This window comes from Callospermophilus lateralis, chromosome 8 (assembly GCF_048772815.1).
Source record: "Callospermophilus lateralis isolate mCalLat2 chromosome 8, mCalLat2.hap1, whole genome shotgun sequence".
Lineage (NCBI taxonomy): Eukaryota > Metazoa > Chordata > Mammalia > Rodentia > Sciuridae > Callospermophilus > Callospermophilus lateralis.
The window spans coordinates 32,014,246-32,032,622 of NC_135312.1; the positions used below are offsets into that span (position 1 = coordinate 32,014,246).

Genomic DNA, 18,377 nt, shown 5'->3' on the forward strand with positions numbered 1-18,377 from the left:
ATGATTCAGATTTCACCAGCAACAAATGTTGCAAAATTGTTCATGGGTCCAAAGTTCATTGCTTATTTCATTATTGATTCACTCAGCAAACAAAAGTTGTGACTCTACCAGTTACCGGTCCATTTACGAGAGCTGGGTTATGGAAAGAATTAACTCTTTGCTTGGTGAGGAATGTGGACAGATTCTGTAATTTGTGGTAAATAGGGGAGCCAGAGAGTATTGAGACCCAGAAATGGGAGATATGGTCTACCCAAAGAACAGTTCAGTGAGGAGGTCATATTTAAGCTGGGTTTTGTAGGATGAGTAGGAGTTTGTTAAGCCATAGAGGAGTCAGATGTGGCAAAGGCAGGTGGAACAGGAAGCAGCAAGCATGTGAAAGTCTCTGGTTAAAGGAAGGGTCTTTGCTCTTTTGGGGCCAAAGACTAGAACAAATACCAGGTGAAGAAGGCTGGAAATGAGAGGTAGGTGTCAGGTCAGTTTGATGTTCAAAAGCTTTGAATAGCATGTTAAAGAGTTTCAGAACATCTGGGGAGCGGAAGGCAATCAGCATTCTCTACAGAAGAGCAGTGGGATTAGGTTTGCATTTGAAAAAAGAACCTCTGGTGGCTGTGAGTCTTTGCTTTTTGCAGTGCACCAAACACAAGTTATGTGATCATAATGCCGTGCACCCAAGGAGAAGCAGAAGTCTTGCTGTGTCCAGCCGCAACTACATCCTAGCTGAGCACATCCTGTTTCCCAAGTTCTTCCAAAGTTGCTCATTGAGTATGCAGGAGTTATTTCCCCCTAAACTAAGTTATTTCCCTCACATGTCTTTTGAGATTGTGTCAGCCACCACTGCACCCGGAGCCCAGTCCTGTGAGGGTGTCTGGGCTGAGCTGGTGTGGCATGGGTCTTTGAGGACCTCTGGCAGAGTGAATAGGACGTCAATGAGCTGTCCCAACCAGGCCTGGCAGGACAGCGCAAGGCCTCTGCAGCCCATGACTCGTCCCCGTCACCCTCAGGATGGCAAGTGAGGGGCGGAGACAGGATTCTTGGAAAGAGTTAAAGGACAGCTAGGCTTGGCAGAAAACGTCCAGAGCCAGCTGTGGGGGCAGCTACAGTGTAGCAAATGGGAGCATCTTGGGCCTTTCTCTTGTGGGCAGCCTCCCTTCCTTCCTCCCCATCCCCGCATTCTGTGGCCTTCCGCCTGTTGGGAGACTCCACCTCTGTAGATCTGCCCTCCCAAACAGCTAACATGATCTCACTCCTATTCTTTCTTCTCTCCCAGCCTCGTTCTCGCTCAGGCAGGATGATCGGGAGGAGAAATGAGCCAATGGTTGACGCATCAGGCTTCCACTTGTGGGAGGGCTGGGTGGAACCTGCGTAGAGGAAATGATGACAGCACCTGCCCCTATGAAGCATCTGTTGAACGCCAGGCCTGTGCCAAGTGTAGCACGCGCCTCGCGAGTTCAAAGCCAGCCTCAGTCTCTTAGTGAGGCCCTAAGCAACTCAGTGAGACCCTGTCTCTAAATAAAATACAAAATAGGGCTGGGGATGTGGCTCAGTGGTCAAGTGCCCCTGAGCTCAATTCATGGTATCCCCAAAAAACAAAACAAAACAAACGCACAATGATTAGGAGATATTTTGTCCCTATGTATGGAGGGGGAATCTGAGACTCATAGATTCTGAATACTTCACATAACTTGCCTAGTGAGTTAGAGAGTTGGGATTTGAACCCAGATCTTTGTCTCTAGAGGCTCCTATTGAAAGACCCACCGATTCCCTGTCCAGGAAAGACGCACGAGGCACTGGCTGCAAACGCATGAGGTTTATTCAGACACAGACGCCTGTGGGTGCTCAGCGAAACCTCAGCCGAAGCTTCGGTGAGCTGGCACACCGGGCTTTGGGGTACAGGTTTTTTATAGGGTCAAGGGGCAGGTTTCGCTCGCGCGGTAAGCAACAGGTTTCTTATTGGCTATTTTGAACCCAGCATATAGGTTACCTAAAGGGTAAAGTTATTTTTCATTTTATGTTCCTGGAACAATACCACATGACAGTTACATATGAGCATTCTGATTTTTCTGTTCCTGCTTATTAGCCCCTGTTTATTCAGGCATGCCCTGGAATCTGTTTTTCTGCTCTTTCCCAACCATCCTGTTTTTCCCTTTTCAATCGGTCACATTTAACTGATTATCTGAAAAACACATTGTCTGCAGGTTTGTGACGTGCCCTAATAATTTTGTAACTAAGCCTAAGGTTGCTGGGCTGGGGTCTTTCACTATTACTCTTGGAGTTTTGTGATTCCCAATCCTGGGATCACCCCGTCCAAGACTAGATACAGAACAGTTTAGAGCTGCATCTCCATAATTTCACCTTCAAGTGTCTCTCTACCCTCCCAACAGTAAACCCAGCAATAGCTAGGTTTTAAGTGTACAAAAGAAATGCTAATTACCGTCATTTACACATAATTACTACATAGCACAGTGATGATTACACATATCGTTGCCTGTGTCGGAATAACTTTAGTCTCCGCTTTATTTGGTTGTGTTAAATTCTGTTCATGTGTTGCCAGCTTTTGTGGTTCATTGATCACATGTGTCATCTTAAACTGGTAGCTTGTAAAAGCAGGGGGGACTCTGAGTAGGAGGCATTGTGGAAAAGGCAGTTTAGAGGTGAAGGGGTTGGTATCCTGGGCTCTTGGGAGTCTGGGCATCATTGGAAGAAGGAAGGAGCTTGGCCAAAGCCAAGTTTTGGAAGTGGTCAGGTAGGTGCAGTGGGCAGTGTGGGTAAGATCCCAGAGACTAGGGGATTTATCTGTTGAAATGCAAAAAAGTGAAGCATCATAGACTAAAGTGTTCTGCTCAGAGTTAGGAACCTAAGTTTGTAATCCCAACTTCATACCTAGGGCTCTCACCTCAAAGTGTCTGGGTGACTGTTTCCTTGACTAGATTTGTTAGGCCTCTTCCAGTTCTTAAATTCCATAATTCCTTGACAATAGGGGTGGTCATGTGAGAGACCACCCCTACTGTCAACTGTGAGAGAGTTTAAAATGGAATCCAAAGGACTCTGAGAGCTTCAGATAACTGTTTTACTGTTCTTTTCTATGCTTGTAGATTATTTCATCAGGGTTGATATTTTCAGTATTAACCATAGATGTGATCTGTAAGAAGTTATTTCCCCGGGAAATATAGGAAACAAAACTGAGTAAATTTGTTTACAATGTCCTAAATTTTAGCTGTGCTTTCTGCCCATTCCTAGCAAGATCCAAAGGGAAGATGCACTCAGGTGTTCAGTTTTGCATTTTTGGAACAGGATTTTCTTGGATACAAGTTGCACAGGTGGGATCCCTGCTTATTGGAAAATGACTCTTGGAGAGTTGTGCTAGTTTAAGGTAGAGCTGGCTGTTGTAACTAACAAACTCCTAAATCAGTGGTTTAATATAATGGGCATGTGTTTCCACTCTTGGATCCCCCAAGTTTGGCAGCAGGGAAGGAGAGAGATCCCTCTGCTCCAGGCGGTCATTCAGGGATCCCAGGTAATAGAGACTCCATTCTCTTCACCCGATTTCCAAGGATGTCCTGGGTGTCAGCACCTGACTAGTAAATGACAAAGAGAGAAAATGCAGAACTGATTGCTTGGGAGGGTTATTGGGGCCAGGCTTGGGTGTGATCATATATTATTTTTGTCCAAACTCCTTTGACCAGAACTCTGTTATTCAGCTGTGGAGAATTGCAAAGGAAGCTGGGAAGTCAAGCCTAGCTGTGTGCCGGGAATGAAGGAAGGTGTTTGGCAAGCTTGTTGACAGTCTGCCACAGGAGCCATGTCACAATAATGAGAACATCGGTGAGCCCTAGAATTCACAGGTTTAGCCCCAACTTCTTAGAATCCCACGTCTACAAAGACCTCCTGACGCTCCTGTGGCCTCTTCTTACATAGGATCAAGGCACGTGGCCCAAGTGTGGCCTGCCTGTTACATGTTCTGGACAATGCAGAGCATGTCACAAACATTTGGGAGATATTAATGATGGTGGTTTGTATTCCAACTGTATTTTGTTCATATGAAACTCCTCCTTGGTTCAGGTTTTGCTTTTTCCCTTCATTTTAGTAAGTTTTTCTTGACCTCAAGGGTGCGTTCATGTTCCTGGTAGTGCCACGGCAACTCTAAAAAGAAATCTTTAAAAATGACATCTGTAACAGGTTTATGTTCAAGGTTAAAGTGATCACATGCTTAGGTTCAAAAACATGCCATGTTAGATTAAATGAAAGTTCCTACACCTTCACCCAGAGTCCGTAGTCAAACCCAGGAAGTGATCAAGGAAAACACATGGAAAAACACCACTGAGCCAAATTAAAAGGGACACAAAGTGGGACAATTTTGTGATCATAGTTGCCTATCACAGCTGCACAAACCAAGCTAATGAGATGATGATGTAATCCTCTTGTTGTAAAGAACAAAGTGATTTCCCATGAGATAAGCATGAACTTCCCAACCCTGTGTTTAAGGTCTAGATAGCCGCTTTGCTCTCTCCCAAACTAGAGGGTAATTATTAATAAATTGAATTTCCAAAGTGCATGATTTGTAGAGTAAGCTCAATTCATTTAGAATTTCCAATCCTTTCAATTTTTTGTAATCTTTAATGTTCCTACTATAGGCTCAAACAAATACGCTGCTCACTGGTATAATTTGCAATGTCTAGATGGTCTCCTATGGAACATCTGGAGTGATATTCTTAGTACTTGCTTCTTGTGGAGCCATTACGTGGCCTATTGGAAGGGTCTATATGAAACCAAAGTTCTTTCTTTCAGAAAGGGGATTTGAGATGGGTTTTTTGTTTATTTGTTTGTTTGTTTTAAAGTTGTAGGTAGAAAAAAAAATGTCTTCTCTTGGTATTTTGTAACCATTAAACAATGGTTTAGAGGCTGCCATGTGCTAGATATTAGGGTACGAGGAGTTATAAAATGCCATCTGTAGCAGAGTCAGAATGTCACCATCATTCCTAACTGTCTCAACAATCATTCTACGAGGAATCCAGTCGTTAATCTTTGCAGAACTATATTCCATACAGTGCATATAAACATGTCTTGAATTCACCTTCTTGAAAACTCAGGATGGCCGTGCATTAGGTGGCATGGCAACGAACCACATATGTGCACAGTTTGAGTGAGCATGCTGCCTGAGGGAGAGACCTGGGGTTTCCTGTGCTTTCCTGTGCATGCCCAGCACCCAGCTTCAGAGCACACATCAAGCATGCTCCATAAATATTTGTTGAGGACTTGAAAGAACATATGGAATAAGCTTCTGACTTACAAGTCACCGTGTGTTTTAGATTTACAATGTAAGAGTTTTGTACACACCATTTAATTTATATTAGAAGAAACACATTTATTTTTCTAGCCTTCAATGCTGTTAATTTCTTTCATAATCAAGGGTCATCTAAGACCATAACTTTTCTTGCTCTTTCTGGTTGCTTTTCACTGGCTACATGCTAGGCAAGCTAAATACATTTGTTGATTTGACTCATTTATGTGAGATTTTTTTTTTTTTTTTTATCCAAAGGTGGCCAGTGAAAGAAATAAGTGAAACTTAGTCTTTGGTAGCTGGATGATGTAAAAGTTAAACAGCTTGCACTTACCTAGCAAAAAGGACATGCTCAGTGTGCTAAATGAGAGGATAGGCAAGTTTTCATTTATCAAGAGCTAACGAGAAATCATCCCATTGGATGCTCACCACATTTCTGGATGGGAGGTGAAGGCTTCTTAATCATCATTTTATTAAAGGCAAAACCGTGACCCTGATCACGTGACTCCCCAGTAACTTGTAGCTAATGAGTATTGATTGGATTTACCTGTTAAAACTTAGACTGTTGACTCCAAATTCACTTCCCTTCCTCTTCCTCAGGCTGAGTCCTATACGTTATTTGTGATATTTTTTTTATTTATGCTTTCTGATACCTATGATCTCTAGTAAGCATGAATTTTCTGTAAGTATATAATTATAAGTGTGTTTTTAAGTAACTATTCACATATGATGATGTTTTGAAAAAATAAATCGGATCATCTCCGTCTCCTTTGTAAACAGCTTCTCATACTTCACATTAAACTTGGGGGAAAAAGCTAGATGCCTTACCTGCGTCTGGCTCTCTCTTTTACTTTGACCCTCGTGTCATAGATCTCTTCCTTCTACTGACTGTGCTACGTGGACCTTCTAATCATCCCTTGGTAACCAAGCCCACCCTCTTGCCCTCATTCCCCTCTTTAGCTAATATCTTTGTATCATTCAACTTTTTTCTTTTTTCTTTTTAAAGAGAGAGAGAGAGAGAGAGAGAGAGAGAGAGAGAGAGAGAGAGAATTTTAATATTTATTTTTTAGTTTTCGGCGGACACAACATCTTTGTTTGTACATGGTGCTGAGGATCAAACCCAGGCCGCACGCTTGCCAGGCGAGCGCGCTACCGCTTGAGCCACATCCCCAGCCCCTCAACTTTTTTCTTAAATGTTCCATTCCCAGAACAGCCTTCTGATCACCCCGTAAAGGTATGACCCCTGTGGCCTGTCGGAGTGCTGATGCTGTCTGAAATTCCCTCCTGTTCATTTGCTTATTTTTTTCTTTCTCCATTCCTCACCTACTCACCAGTACCAAGATGATGAATTCCAAAGGACAAGGGCTTTGCTTATTTGTTCACCATTGCCCTTTCTGTGCCTAGAATGGTATGCAATACACACCTCTTGGCAAAGCACTTGACAAAGGATCACTGGATCCATAAATGTCTAAACCAGTTCCTCCTACCTGGCCCACATGTCTTCCACATTTTTATCTTTGTCCTCTGTGATTCCTTGTGGTGACGTTGTAGACCATCTGTAGATGGAACCCAGGTCAGATGTATTTTACAGTTGCCATCCCCCAATAGTCTCTCTCTTCTGTTTTCCTTGTATTCCTCCCTGATGTTGATGCTATCGTATTATGTTTCGTGCAATTTTTTTGAGTTGTGCTTTGAAATCACATACTGAAGCTGGACTCTCTCAAGCACCACATTGTGGTGTTATGGTTTGGATATGAGGTGTCCCCCCAAGACTATGTGTTGAAGGCTTGGTTCCCAATGGGACAATGTTCAGAGGTGGGGATTTGGGGAAAGTGATTGGATCCTGAGGGCTCTCACCTCACCAGTCAGTTAATCCACTGGGGGATTCTTACTTGATGGCATTATTGGGAGGTGGTAGAAACTGTAGGCCACGGGGCCCTAGTTGGCAAGAGTAGGTTACTGGGGGAGGGCCCTGGAAGGTTATAACTTGTCCTGAGCGCCCACCCCCCAACACACACACAGTCTCCTTCCCGCCTTTTCTCTGCTTTTATTGCCATAAATTAAGAGTTTTCCTCTGCCATGCCTTTCCGCCATGATGTTCTGCTTTGCCTAAGGCCCAAACCAATGAAGCCAACAGACCATCAACTGAAACCTCTGAAGCCATGAGCCAAAATGAATCTTTCCTCCTTTAAATCATTTCTTTCATATATTTTTGTCACAGTGGTGAAAACTAACACGTGTGGTATAAAATGACTGGCCTAAGGTATGAAGAACGTGCCAGCCATGCTGCAGACTAGCCCGGCATGCCTCTTGGGACATCTTCAACATCTGTTTGCGGCTCAATTGTTTCTTTTTTTTTTTTAAAGAGAGAGTGAGAGAGGAGAGAGAGAGAGAGAGAGAGAGAGAGAGAGAGAGAGAGAGAGAGAATTTTTTGATATTTATTTTTTAGTTATCGGCGGACACAACATCTTTGTTTGTATGTGGTGCTGAGAATCGAACCCGGGCCGCACGCATGCCAGGCGAGCGCGCTACCACTTGAGCCACATCCCCAGCCCCTCAATTGTTTCTTCTACAGAAATGAGAGACTAATATATGACCAATATTTTTGGGTGATGTATACCTCAGAAGGTAGATAAATATAAAATATCAACACTGGAATCATCACTTTAAAGATTTCATCAATAGTTTTTGATGTTGTTTTGTTTGTTTTTGTGAAACTGGGGATTGAACCCAGAGGTACTCTACCACTGAGCCACTTCCCCAGTTTTGGGTTTTGTTTTTTTTTGTTTTTTTTTTTTGGTGGTGCAGAGGATTGAACCCACAGCCTGGAACAAGCTAAGTAAGCTCTCTACCACTGAGCTACACTCCCAGCCCTTCCTCAGTCTTTAAAAAATAATTTTTCTTTGAGATAGAGTCTCACTAAATTGCCAAGGCTGGCCTTGAACTTGGAATTCTCCTGTCTCAGCCTCCCAAATTGCTGGAATTATAGGTACACCACTGCACCCAGCTCATCAATATATTTTTATTGAAGATATGTATATTTTAAATTTACAAAGAGAGGCAATAGTAGTTTTTAATAAAATTGTAAGTGAATATTATTGACTCTGACTTATAGCCCTGTTGTTGAATAGCTCCTCTGTTTCCTAATATGTATAAAAAATGTCCTCAGTTTAATGCAAAATACAAGATGAGCAGGTGTTGGGCATTTCTATGACATGAATTCAAAGTTATCTTTTCTTGTTGTGTACTGTAAACTCTGTACAGAATTGGGAGAGTGTTTACATGAAAAAAAATTCTTCTGCCTTGATTTTAAAAATATTCTAAATAAGAGTGCTGTTGCTTTTTGTTTTTTAATTTATTGTAAAATGTTTTAGAGATAGCAGAATTTTTTGTTCTTTTAATTAAGGTCTAGCATTATAGTTTTATTTATTTTTACAACTTCATGTGACATAGAACATTCTTCCAGATAAATATAATTCTATGAAAGATGAATACAATGAAATATTTAAGATGTTTTAAAAGTATAAATGTCAATAAAAAGTGGGTTGAGGGAGCCATTGTTACTAAAAATATTAATATATTCCTTAGATATAGGTGAGAAAAAGGTGCCTCTTGGAAAAAGAATGTTTAAATTATGAATTTGAGAATAGAGTGTTTTGTTATTTTTTTTTCTGCTTTGGCAAGGGTTAGTATCTGGTAGGAACAGTATTGCATTTAAGTTTAAAAATAAAAAATTATTAGAGTGGTCCATTTAAATGCTGTGAATTGAATTCCTATAAAAGAATGCTTACAAACACAGAAACATTTGTGGAGAAAGCCAGCTCTATGTTGGCTTCTTATATATTTTATCTCTTTTTTTTCCAAAGATTTTTTTCTTCTTCTTTTTTTATTTATATAAAACAACGGAATGCATTACAATTCTTATTACATATATAGAGCTCAATTTTTCATATCTCTGGTTGTATACATAGTATATGCACACCAATTCATGTCCTCATACATGTACTTTGGATAATAATGATCATCACATTCAATCATCATTAATTACCTCTTTTAAGCCACATTGACACTTGTGAAATTGGTTTCATTAAACTTCTACATTGGAGTGGAGAAAACTGAGGTTAGTGGACTTGTCCAAAGTAAGACCTATAGTGAATTTGGGCAGCTGGACTCCAGAGCCAGGGCTCTCACCCCCTCTGACAGCCTTCCTGTGTTCTATTAAGGATGTGGGTCATATGCACTGATAAGGCACACTCTCCAAGGTCAAATTGTGTAACCTCCAAGACATGCAGTTGCCCTCCATGACCATAGGGTCTGTATCTGTGGATTCAAACAAACAAAATCAAGAATATTTTTTAAAATTACATCAATACTTAACATGAACAGACTTTCAACTATTTACATAGTATTTACATTGTGTTAGTTATTATAAGTAATCTACAGATGATTTAAAGTACTGTGGAGGGAGCTGGGCACAGTTATTCACACCTGTAATCTCAGCATCTTGGGAGGCTAAGATAGGAGGATTAAAAGTTTGAGGCCAGCTTTACTTCAAAAATTTTTGTCTCAAAAATAAAATAAAAAAGTTCTGGGGCTATTGCTCAGTGGTAGAGTGCCCATAGGCTCAATTCCTAATACCACTAAGCAAGCAAATAAAGTACATGTGACAGTTGTGTAGGTCATATGCAAACAGTATACCATTTTATATAAGGTATGGAGCAATGTATGACTTTGGTATTTGAGAGGATCCTGGAACTAATCCCCCATGGATACTAAGGTGTGACAATATTGTTAAAACAAAGCATAGGACAGTGTGTACTATATGCTACTGGCTTTTTTTTTTTTTTTTAATTATCTGTGTTTTGAAGTTATCTTCTGGAAAGTCTTTCAGACTGCCTTCAGGGAATAGGCTGTGTGGGGGCCTGTGGGACAGAGTGGCAGCAAGTTCTACATTTTACTGTAGGTCTTTTTGATTCCTTTTGATTTCTTAACACTGTCCATGAATATTATTTAAAAATTTAGTTTAAATGACACTAATAAGAACTAGTGAGAAAAGTAGTATATCCTAGGAATTCTGTATATGTGAAAACTTGGCTTTGGAGACATCATGTCTCCCTGTATATCTTATACTGGAAAAATGGGAAATCAGCACCACCCAAGAGAGTGTACTGGTCCAAGACTCGTGGGTGCTGGACCTGACTGGGCCACTGATCTGGATCACCAACACCAGGTCTCAGTTTTCTGAGGCGTAAAATGGGAAGCAAGGATAAATTCCCTTCCAATTTGAAAACCCAACAACTCCAAATGAAGTTATAACAAAGTATTTTTTTTTAAAAAAAAAGATTAAATATGTGGTTAAAACAGCATCTTGGCTCTCAGGGACAAGTAGGCACACGCTCACTCTAACTCTTACATGTTGGGGACCACATGCTGGACTTTCAGTGAAAGATGCCAGGAATAGACAATTAATCTTTGACACAAAAGCAGAATATTCTGTATGCTACAACCACAGTAGGGACATTTCTCAATATATTGGTATGTAGTGATGTCAAAATTGTTTCCCAGAATTCTGTTACTGTCCTATAGAAATCTATTAAACCCAAGTCCTTCATAATTTACTATATTATTGGATTACATGAATCATAATAGAAATCAGCAAACTTCTTTAAAAAAACAGATTAAAAATTTTATGTTTATGGACTATGTAATCTCCATTATCAAACTCTGCTGTTGTAGCACAAATATAGCTTTAAATAATAGGTTCATGAATGGGCATGGCTGTATTCCAATAAAACTTTATTAAAAAACAAACAGGCGTTCAGCCACATTGGCCCATAATTGTAACCTGCAGATTGAATTTTAATAAACTCCTGCCCTAAGTTTCTGTTTGCATGGTATCCTGAGACAAGGTACTATTGCCTTATACTTTTTAAAAATATTTTTTAGTTGTAGCTGGACATAATGTCTTTATTTATTTTTACGTGGTGCTGAGGATCGAACCCAGTGCCTCGCAGATGCTAGGCAAGCGCTCTACCGCTGAGCCACAACCCCAGCCCCTATTGCCTTATTCTTGAATGTGGAAATGCTTCCTTTCTACAACCCTTACTTTCGATTATTCCTTTATGAATAATCTGCTTTGCCACTACCTTACTCCAGCCTGTTACCCTGAAGCCCCCCCTTTTTAGTTTTACAACTTGCCTTTCTTATTTCTCTTCACTCTGAATTTATATTTCCTGAAGACAAACCGTTATAGTTGTTCCTCTTACATTCCTTTGTTTGTGTTGCTGTTTTTACATGATTTCAACATTATCTTCAAAGTCTTAGGCTCTAATATCTTTTGTATTTAGGGAATTGTGGACATCCTTGTTTAACATCTTTAGGATTTGATTTGTTAACCTCTTACTAAATATAACCCTCCCTTTTTAAGTGACTCAACCACATTTAATAAGCCACTTTCCTTAAAGAGCAAATAGGGTCTGTAGGCAGAATTTGTCTTGGTAAATCACTTGCAACGATATATGTTGATCTCTGAACTTGGTGAAGAGATCCCTGCCTTAGCTAGGAGAATTAGCAGTAAGACTTACCTACCTTGTAATACCTGGCTTTGATTCTAGGCAATTTCCTTGTCCTTTCCCCTGAATCCCTTCCTCGTCTCTCCCCTCTCTTCTCTCCTAACATTTTCAAATTGTAAAACTTCACCTGCATCGGACAAACTTGATATTGGCAAAGCTCTTTATTTATATGCATGAAGACTGATAGATTATTGAGATTTACTACATGCTTTAAATTCACTGTTTTTTCCTATTCAGCATTTAGCTGTAGCCCCGGATAAAGGTGATTTGTGTGATCCATCTTGCTTTATGTCTCACTTGACATTCTGCCTTTTTCATGACAGGTTGCTGAATGCTATAAAGCCAGGACTTGTTAAAAAGATCAATAGATTGCCTACCCCCATTGCAGGATTGGTGAGTATCCAGAATGGAGATTTATTTTCCAATATTCCTTGGCTCTAACCTAAGGGTCATGACAGTACCATTTATTACAGTTCTCTCCTGCAATATATATTCTACTTGAATGAGAGCGCATTGAATCCATTAAACTAAGAGTTCACTTAAAAATGAAAAATTCCAGTGATGTCTAAGTGGCATCTTAATCTTTGTTTGTAGTTTTCCCATGAGTGATAAAGTCCTTCAGTCTTAAAGAGGTAAATTTGTTTTGGGGTGAGAGGCTGATAATTGGATTGACCCCAGGGGAGGAATGTGATTTTAATTACATTTTCTCATTCCAGTGCTCCCCTCTGCATTCCCCTGCAGTGGAGGGGAGGGGAGAAAGAGACTTTCAAGAGAAACAGCATCTTCATAATAAATGGCTGTTTTCAATATCAGAAATCTACTTGGGATTAAATACCACCGTTCTAAGTATTCATAGACCAATTATGTGTTGACAACTATTCTAAAGACATCATGGGGCACTAAAGTGATCCGTTGTCATCTGGAGAACTGTTGGAGCAGTTGCCCTCACCCTTCTGAACCTTCCCATGTGACTGCTATAGAACTCATGTGTTTACATGTGGTCCGAAGCAAGAAGGTTTTCTCAAGCGTTATGATGTTTCATAATTCTTGGCAACTGATTTTAATTATTTGATTGATGTTGCCTCTTGATTAGAAAAAGGAAAAAGTTAGAAGGTTGGGAAGACAACCCAATTTTAATTCTGGAAGGAACTTGGTACACACATGTCCGCATACGTGCATACGAGTACACAAAGCAGAGGGTGTGTATGGCCTGATAATGATTCACTGACTGCTTCCCTTATGATTGCCTTCGCTCTGTGTGTGTGTGTGTGTGTGTGTGTGTGTGTGTGTGTGTGTTTGCAGAAAACAATGAGAAAAATGTCAAGAATTTAGGCAGGATCCTACATAGACCTTGCTGATTGTTTTATAGTTTCTTAGCCATGTCACGATGACTAATTAAAATGAGATGTGACAAAAACCTATTGTGCTTGAAAACCGTGGGGGTTCTGGTAGGAAGGCACATGGTATGAGCAAGTTTCTTCATTTTATAAATTTTGATTTCTGTGGACACATTTGATTTCTGATGTCAGTTGTTCGTGAGTGGTGATTTATCATTAAAAACCGCCCTAATTTTATTTGTCAGATTTGTGTAGCCAAGTAAGTTAATACGTAGATAGATGATTACATAAGTCAATTTAGGAGGAATGAATTTGAATAATTTTGTAATGTAAATAACATGAATATTATAGGCATTCACATTAGAATGTACACGCACTCATTAGTTTAGAACTTTTTATTAAATCCATCTCTTTCAAATGTTGAAGCCGCGGTCTTCATGATTCTGACAAATTCCTGTTTGGCTCCAAGCTTGTGGCAGTCCCTGACCTTGGAACGTGGGTGTTTAATATTGTAGGAGCACAACTTGCAGCTTAAAGTCAAAAGCGGCCCCGGGGGGGAATCCTTGTGAACAGAAGCAGGTAGTTCTGCATCCAGTAGCTGAGAGGGAAAGGATTTTGAAAGCTTAACTTAAAATGTGAGTCACAAATGATTTTAGTAAAATTAAGGGTTTGCGATGTGTGCTATGTATCATTGTATTATTACTTTTTCTTTTTTAATAGACCTTTTTTTGTTTTAATATGTGATACATGAGAATTGAACCCAGTGCCTCACACATGCTAGGAAGTCCTCTACCACTGAGCCAGGATCCCAGCCCTGTATTGTTTCTTATCATAGATCAAATACTGTCCTTTTCATGTTGTCTTTGAAGCAGTCAGGCAATCTGATGCAAGCCAGCAAGGGGGCCTCTGTTGCTTTCTTCCCATTTCCATATTTGACCCAAGTCAGCGTTTCCCACCAAGTGCTCCCTGCTGAACTCTAGACCTGGAGATCTGTCTATTGGACAGCTCCATCTGAATGTCCCTCAGGCCCTTTGGACAGCATATGCAGACGAGACTCAAATGACCACTCCCGCCCAAGGTCTGCAGGCATCTAGACTTGCCATCGACTCGACTCTGTCTACTTGCTACATTTCCTTGGCCACTGTCCTATAGCAGACGGTCCTCATCTTTTTTTTTTTTTTCTTTTTGCTGTACTAGGGATTGAATCCAGGTCCTTGCACATACTAGGCAAGCACTCTCCCCCTGAGACACATTGCCAGCCCTGTCTCATCTCCTGCTTGGACTGCTCCAGTTGACTCGTTGTTCCTCAAATGCTACTCACTCCCATGTATGATGCCTTTTTACATGACAGTCCTTATGCATATGATCCTGTCCTCCTCCTCTACTTGACCAAATCCTATTCATTTATCAAGCTCCTACACAAAACCACCTCTGAAACCTTGAGTATTTGTGGACTGTTATGATCTTTCATTATAGAGTACAGATAGCATCCCCTGAAATATGAGAAAATGAGTTAATCCATGAAAGAGATGAAAGCCAGCTGTGTTTAAATCAACTTTGGAGAGTAATATTTTGAATAACTGTTAATAATTGGAAATTAAAAGTCAGCAAATGGTTTGATTCATGTTAAGACACTGTGGCTATAAGTAGTTAATTGGCCACGATCAACTTGCCAATACCCATCATGGGCCCAAATGACATATGGTATCCAAGTGACGCACTAAGAAATCATAATTTGGAAGAAATGATCTGACAGTTCCAAATCCAGGGACAAACTGCAAAACAGCTGGCCTCTATTCTTTAACACTGTCAGTGTCAATAAAGGTAGCTCCCCATCCCAAAGGTGGGAAAACTGTTGAAGACTAAAGGTGACCAAGGATAGTCAAAGACAAGGTTGATCTTTGTTTGAGAAAAAGCAAGTACGATAGGCATTATTGGGACAATTGAGGAATTTGAATACTAGTTGAATATTTGATGACAGTACTCTCTCAGTGTCTTGCATGTGATCCTACCCTTGTGTATATAGAAGGTATTCTTGATATTACAAGGTACCCAAGTTGAATTATTTAGAGATGAAATGTAAACAATGACATTGGACCATGTGTATGTGTTTAGAATTTCGGCAAAAATGTCTGTCTATAATATATAATTTTATGTAACCATGGAGACAGAGATGGAAGGAAGGAAACGTGATAAAATGTTAGATTCCAGTGAGGGACATACATGTGTCATGGTACTATTCTTGCAACACGTTTGGTAAATTGGAAATTTTTCAATATAAAAAAATTGGAGGTTCAAAGGCATTAATTCTCTTTTGGGGGGGCAGGAACTTCAAATATAAGTGGTAGTTTGCAGATTCAGGTTAGTAGAGATGCAGTCCTTTGTGTGATGTATTTTCTTCTTTCTGGTCCTTATGACAGGCAGGGAAGGGCAGACAGAGAACACTTCAAATGCATCTAAAGACTTGGAGGTTGGTTTGTACTTTGTCAGAGGTTCGACGGGCCACTGACCATCTATTGATCAAGAAGTTCTCAGCATCAGATCTGAGAAGTGAAGCAGGAAGGTTTGATGTGCCTGGAACCCACGCTTATGTGCCTTAATGGCCTGGTGTTGAGAAGCCAATCCATTAAGATGGTTCAGCTGCTTGACTTGAAGATAAATAGAAAAGTGTGTTTGCACATAGCAATCCCAAATTATAAACACCTGTAGATTTACAAAAGCATGAATAGGTGTATTTTAGCCCCTGTGGTTACAAAGAATTCAGGGGTGAAGGTGTTAAAACAAAGTAGTTGAAAATCATTTCCTGGCAAGAATGCAAAGACCCTGAATTGGGGTCTGTGTTTCCTCTGTAACGACTGCTGACATCTGAAGCCGCGTGGTGAGTGCCTACAGATGCTGCATTCTTTTTTAGGTGTGAGTGATCCTGCTAGCTGTTGCCAGAGAGAAAGACCTCAAATTTAGGTCTTGGCATAGTAAGGACTTTTTAAAAAGCTGCCCTTCTGCCGGCCAACTCGTCAGCATTGCACAATCGAGTTACATCCTGAAACTCCATGAAATGCTCATTACAGATCATGCTACGTGTTGTTTAATCCCAAGTCCTTGCTGACCACAGGAGTTTGGGGATTAAGCTTTTTCTTGCTGGGATTTTGATTCTGACAACCGTTCGCATGCACGCAGGTGCAGTGCAATTGGAAATAGATGATATTTGGGGATTCTGCCCTCGAGTGCAGAACCTTTCTAGAGCTGACATGAAATATTTGATTGATCTTACACGTGAATCCATGAGGATGAACGTGATCTGAGAAAAAGAGAATTTTTCAGATGGAAGACCACCTTAGATGTATTCATTTTATAAACAAAGACGTGCGAGTCCTTTAGGGAAGAGTTATTTGCCCAAGATGAGACAAATAGTAAAAGCTGAGGTGAATCTCATACCAAGGCTGCCCTCTCCTTGGTTGTTACATATCCAGGTGTTCCCAGAGGAAGATCGAACACATGTTAATACCAGGTTAATTTACCATTTATGAGAAGGAGGGGAAAGCAAAGCCTAAAGACTACTTAATAAGTTGCTCTTTCTGTCTCTCCTCTCTCTTTTCTTTTGACCAATACTCTCGAAGTATCTTTCTGTGAAATGCCACGCTTCACGAAATGCCCTTAGCCTGATGAATGGTGGAAATTTGACTCTCACTGAAGTTCAACAGAGCAGGAATGTGACTGGTTTCTGAATTAGCCTACCATCTAGTAACCTTAACTCACCCAGAAATGGATTTTTGTGGAAAAAAAAAAAAAGATGTATTTTTCTTTCATCAAAGATAACCTTTCATAGACAGTTAGATCTGAGCTCCCTAAAAATGGATCAAAATGTAAATTTCCATAAATTCTGTGGACTTTCGGAAGCTTTCAGAAGGTATCTGCTTTATCGGATGAAACGGAGGGGCAGAGCAGTTGACGTTTCGTTGATTGAGGGAGGGAGGAGTGGAAATGGTACAGGGCTGTCAAGATTTCTACATTATGAGAGGGTTAAAAATATCATTTTGGACAAAAGGTAGATTCACAAAACTCTTGAAAGCTGGGTAACTGAAGGGCAGAGCCTTTATGTGAGCCTCATCTTTTTAGGAAGAGGACAAGGCAGTTCCTTTGGTGCCCTGTGTGGTGTCAGCCTGCCAAGTCAAGGTCTCCTGCCACTCCTGCCTGGAGACCAGCTCTTGTGGGCCCAGCTCATCCTCACGCAGCCTTATATTGTTGGTGTATGCTCTGCAACTTTCTTTAAAATTTCTGGAGCCTTTGCCTTCCCTTCAACAGTTTGTCTTACAGTTCACATCAGAAAGACCTGGTCCCAGTTCTGTCCTCTGCCTCTGTCTCTCTTCTAGTCAAAATTATTATTTTAGGCCACAAGGGAGGCAAAACAGGTGATGAGAGAGGCCACAGGTTTTGCTACTATAGTGATACCCATCATATATTAAGTGCCTAATATGTGCTAGATACAAGGCTAGACTGTCCTTCTTAATCTTTGCAGTAGCTGCAGAATGTTGTCATTGCCATACTCTCAGGATGTCCTTTCATAAGTAGACCTTAGATTTTTTTTTTTTTTTTGATACTGGGGATTGAATCCAAGGGTGCTTAAGCACTGAGCCACATCCCCATCCCTCTTTGTTTTTTATTTTGGGCAGGGTCTCATTAAGTTATTTAGGGCCTTACTAAACTACTGAGGCTGGCTTTAAACTTGCAATCCTCCTGCCTCAGCCTCCCAAGCCACTGGGATGACAGACATCTAAGTGCCACTGCACCTGGCCCTTGGATGGTTTTAGAAGACTGCCCTTTTAATTTCATATCTTTTAGCTTAATCAAATTGAGGCCTGGGCCTATTTTAAAAGGCCTGAAATGTAATATTTCTGCTATCACCCTATGACATCATCCTCCATGTGGCTACACCTCAAGCAATGCAGTCAATGAAACACCAGTCTAACAACCAATAATGAAAAGAAAGCATTAAAAATCTTTGCTGTGATTTTTCTCAGAAATCATAATAATTTCATTTATAACATTCAGCAAAATTTCCTAAAATGCCCTGCCCTATCTCTTTTCCTCTTTCTATTTACACAGTACAAACAGTCTCTCATGAGCATGCACAGCAAACTTGCCAGCTCCTGCAAACCTTTCCCTGTTTGCAGCAATACCACATCTTCCAGA

The 18,377-nt window shown here is 40.5% G+C and overlaps 1 protein-coding gene across 18 annotated transcripts in view; it reads left to right on the forward strand.

Moving 5' to 3' along the window:
• The window catches only part of Limch1 (LIM and calponin homology domains 1), a 315,235-nt gene that overhangs the window by 140,212 nt on the left and 156,646 nt on the right, over nt 1-18,377 (forward strand). For all 18 annotated transcript variants that reach the window (XM_076865092.2, XM_076865095.2, XM_076865099.2 and 15 more), the window contains exon 3: nt 12,174-12,243. In XM_076865092.2, coding sequence (XP_076721207.2) covers nt 12,174-12,243 — 70 coding nt within the window. The remainder of the gene's footprint in view (nt 1-12,173; nt 12,244-18,377) is intronic.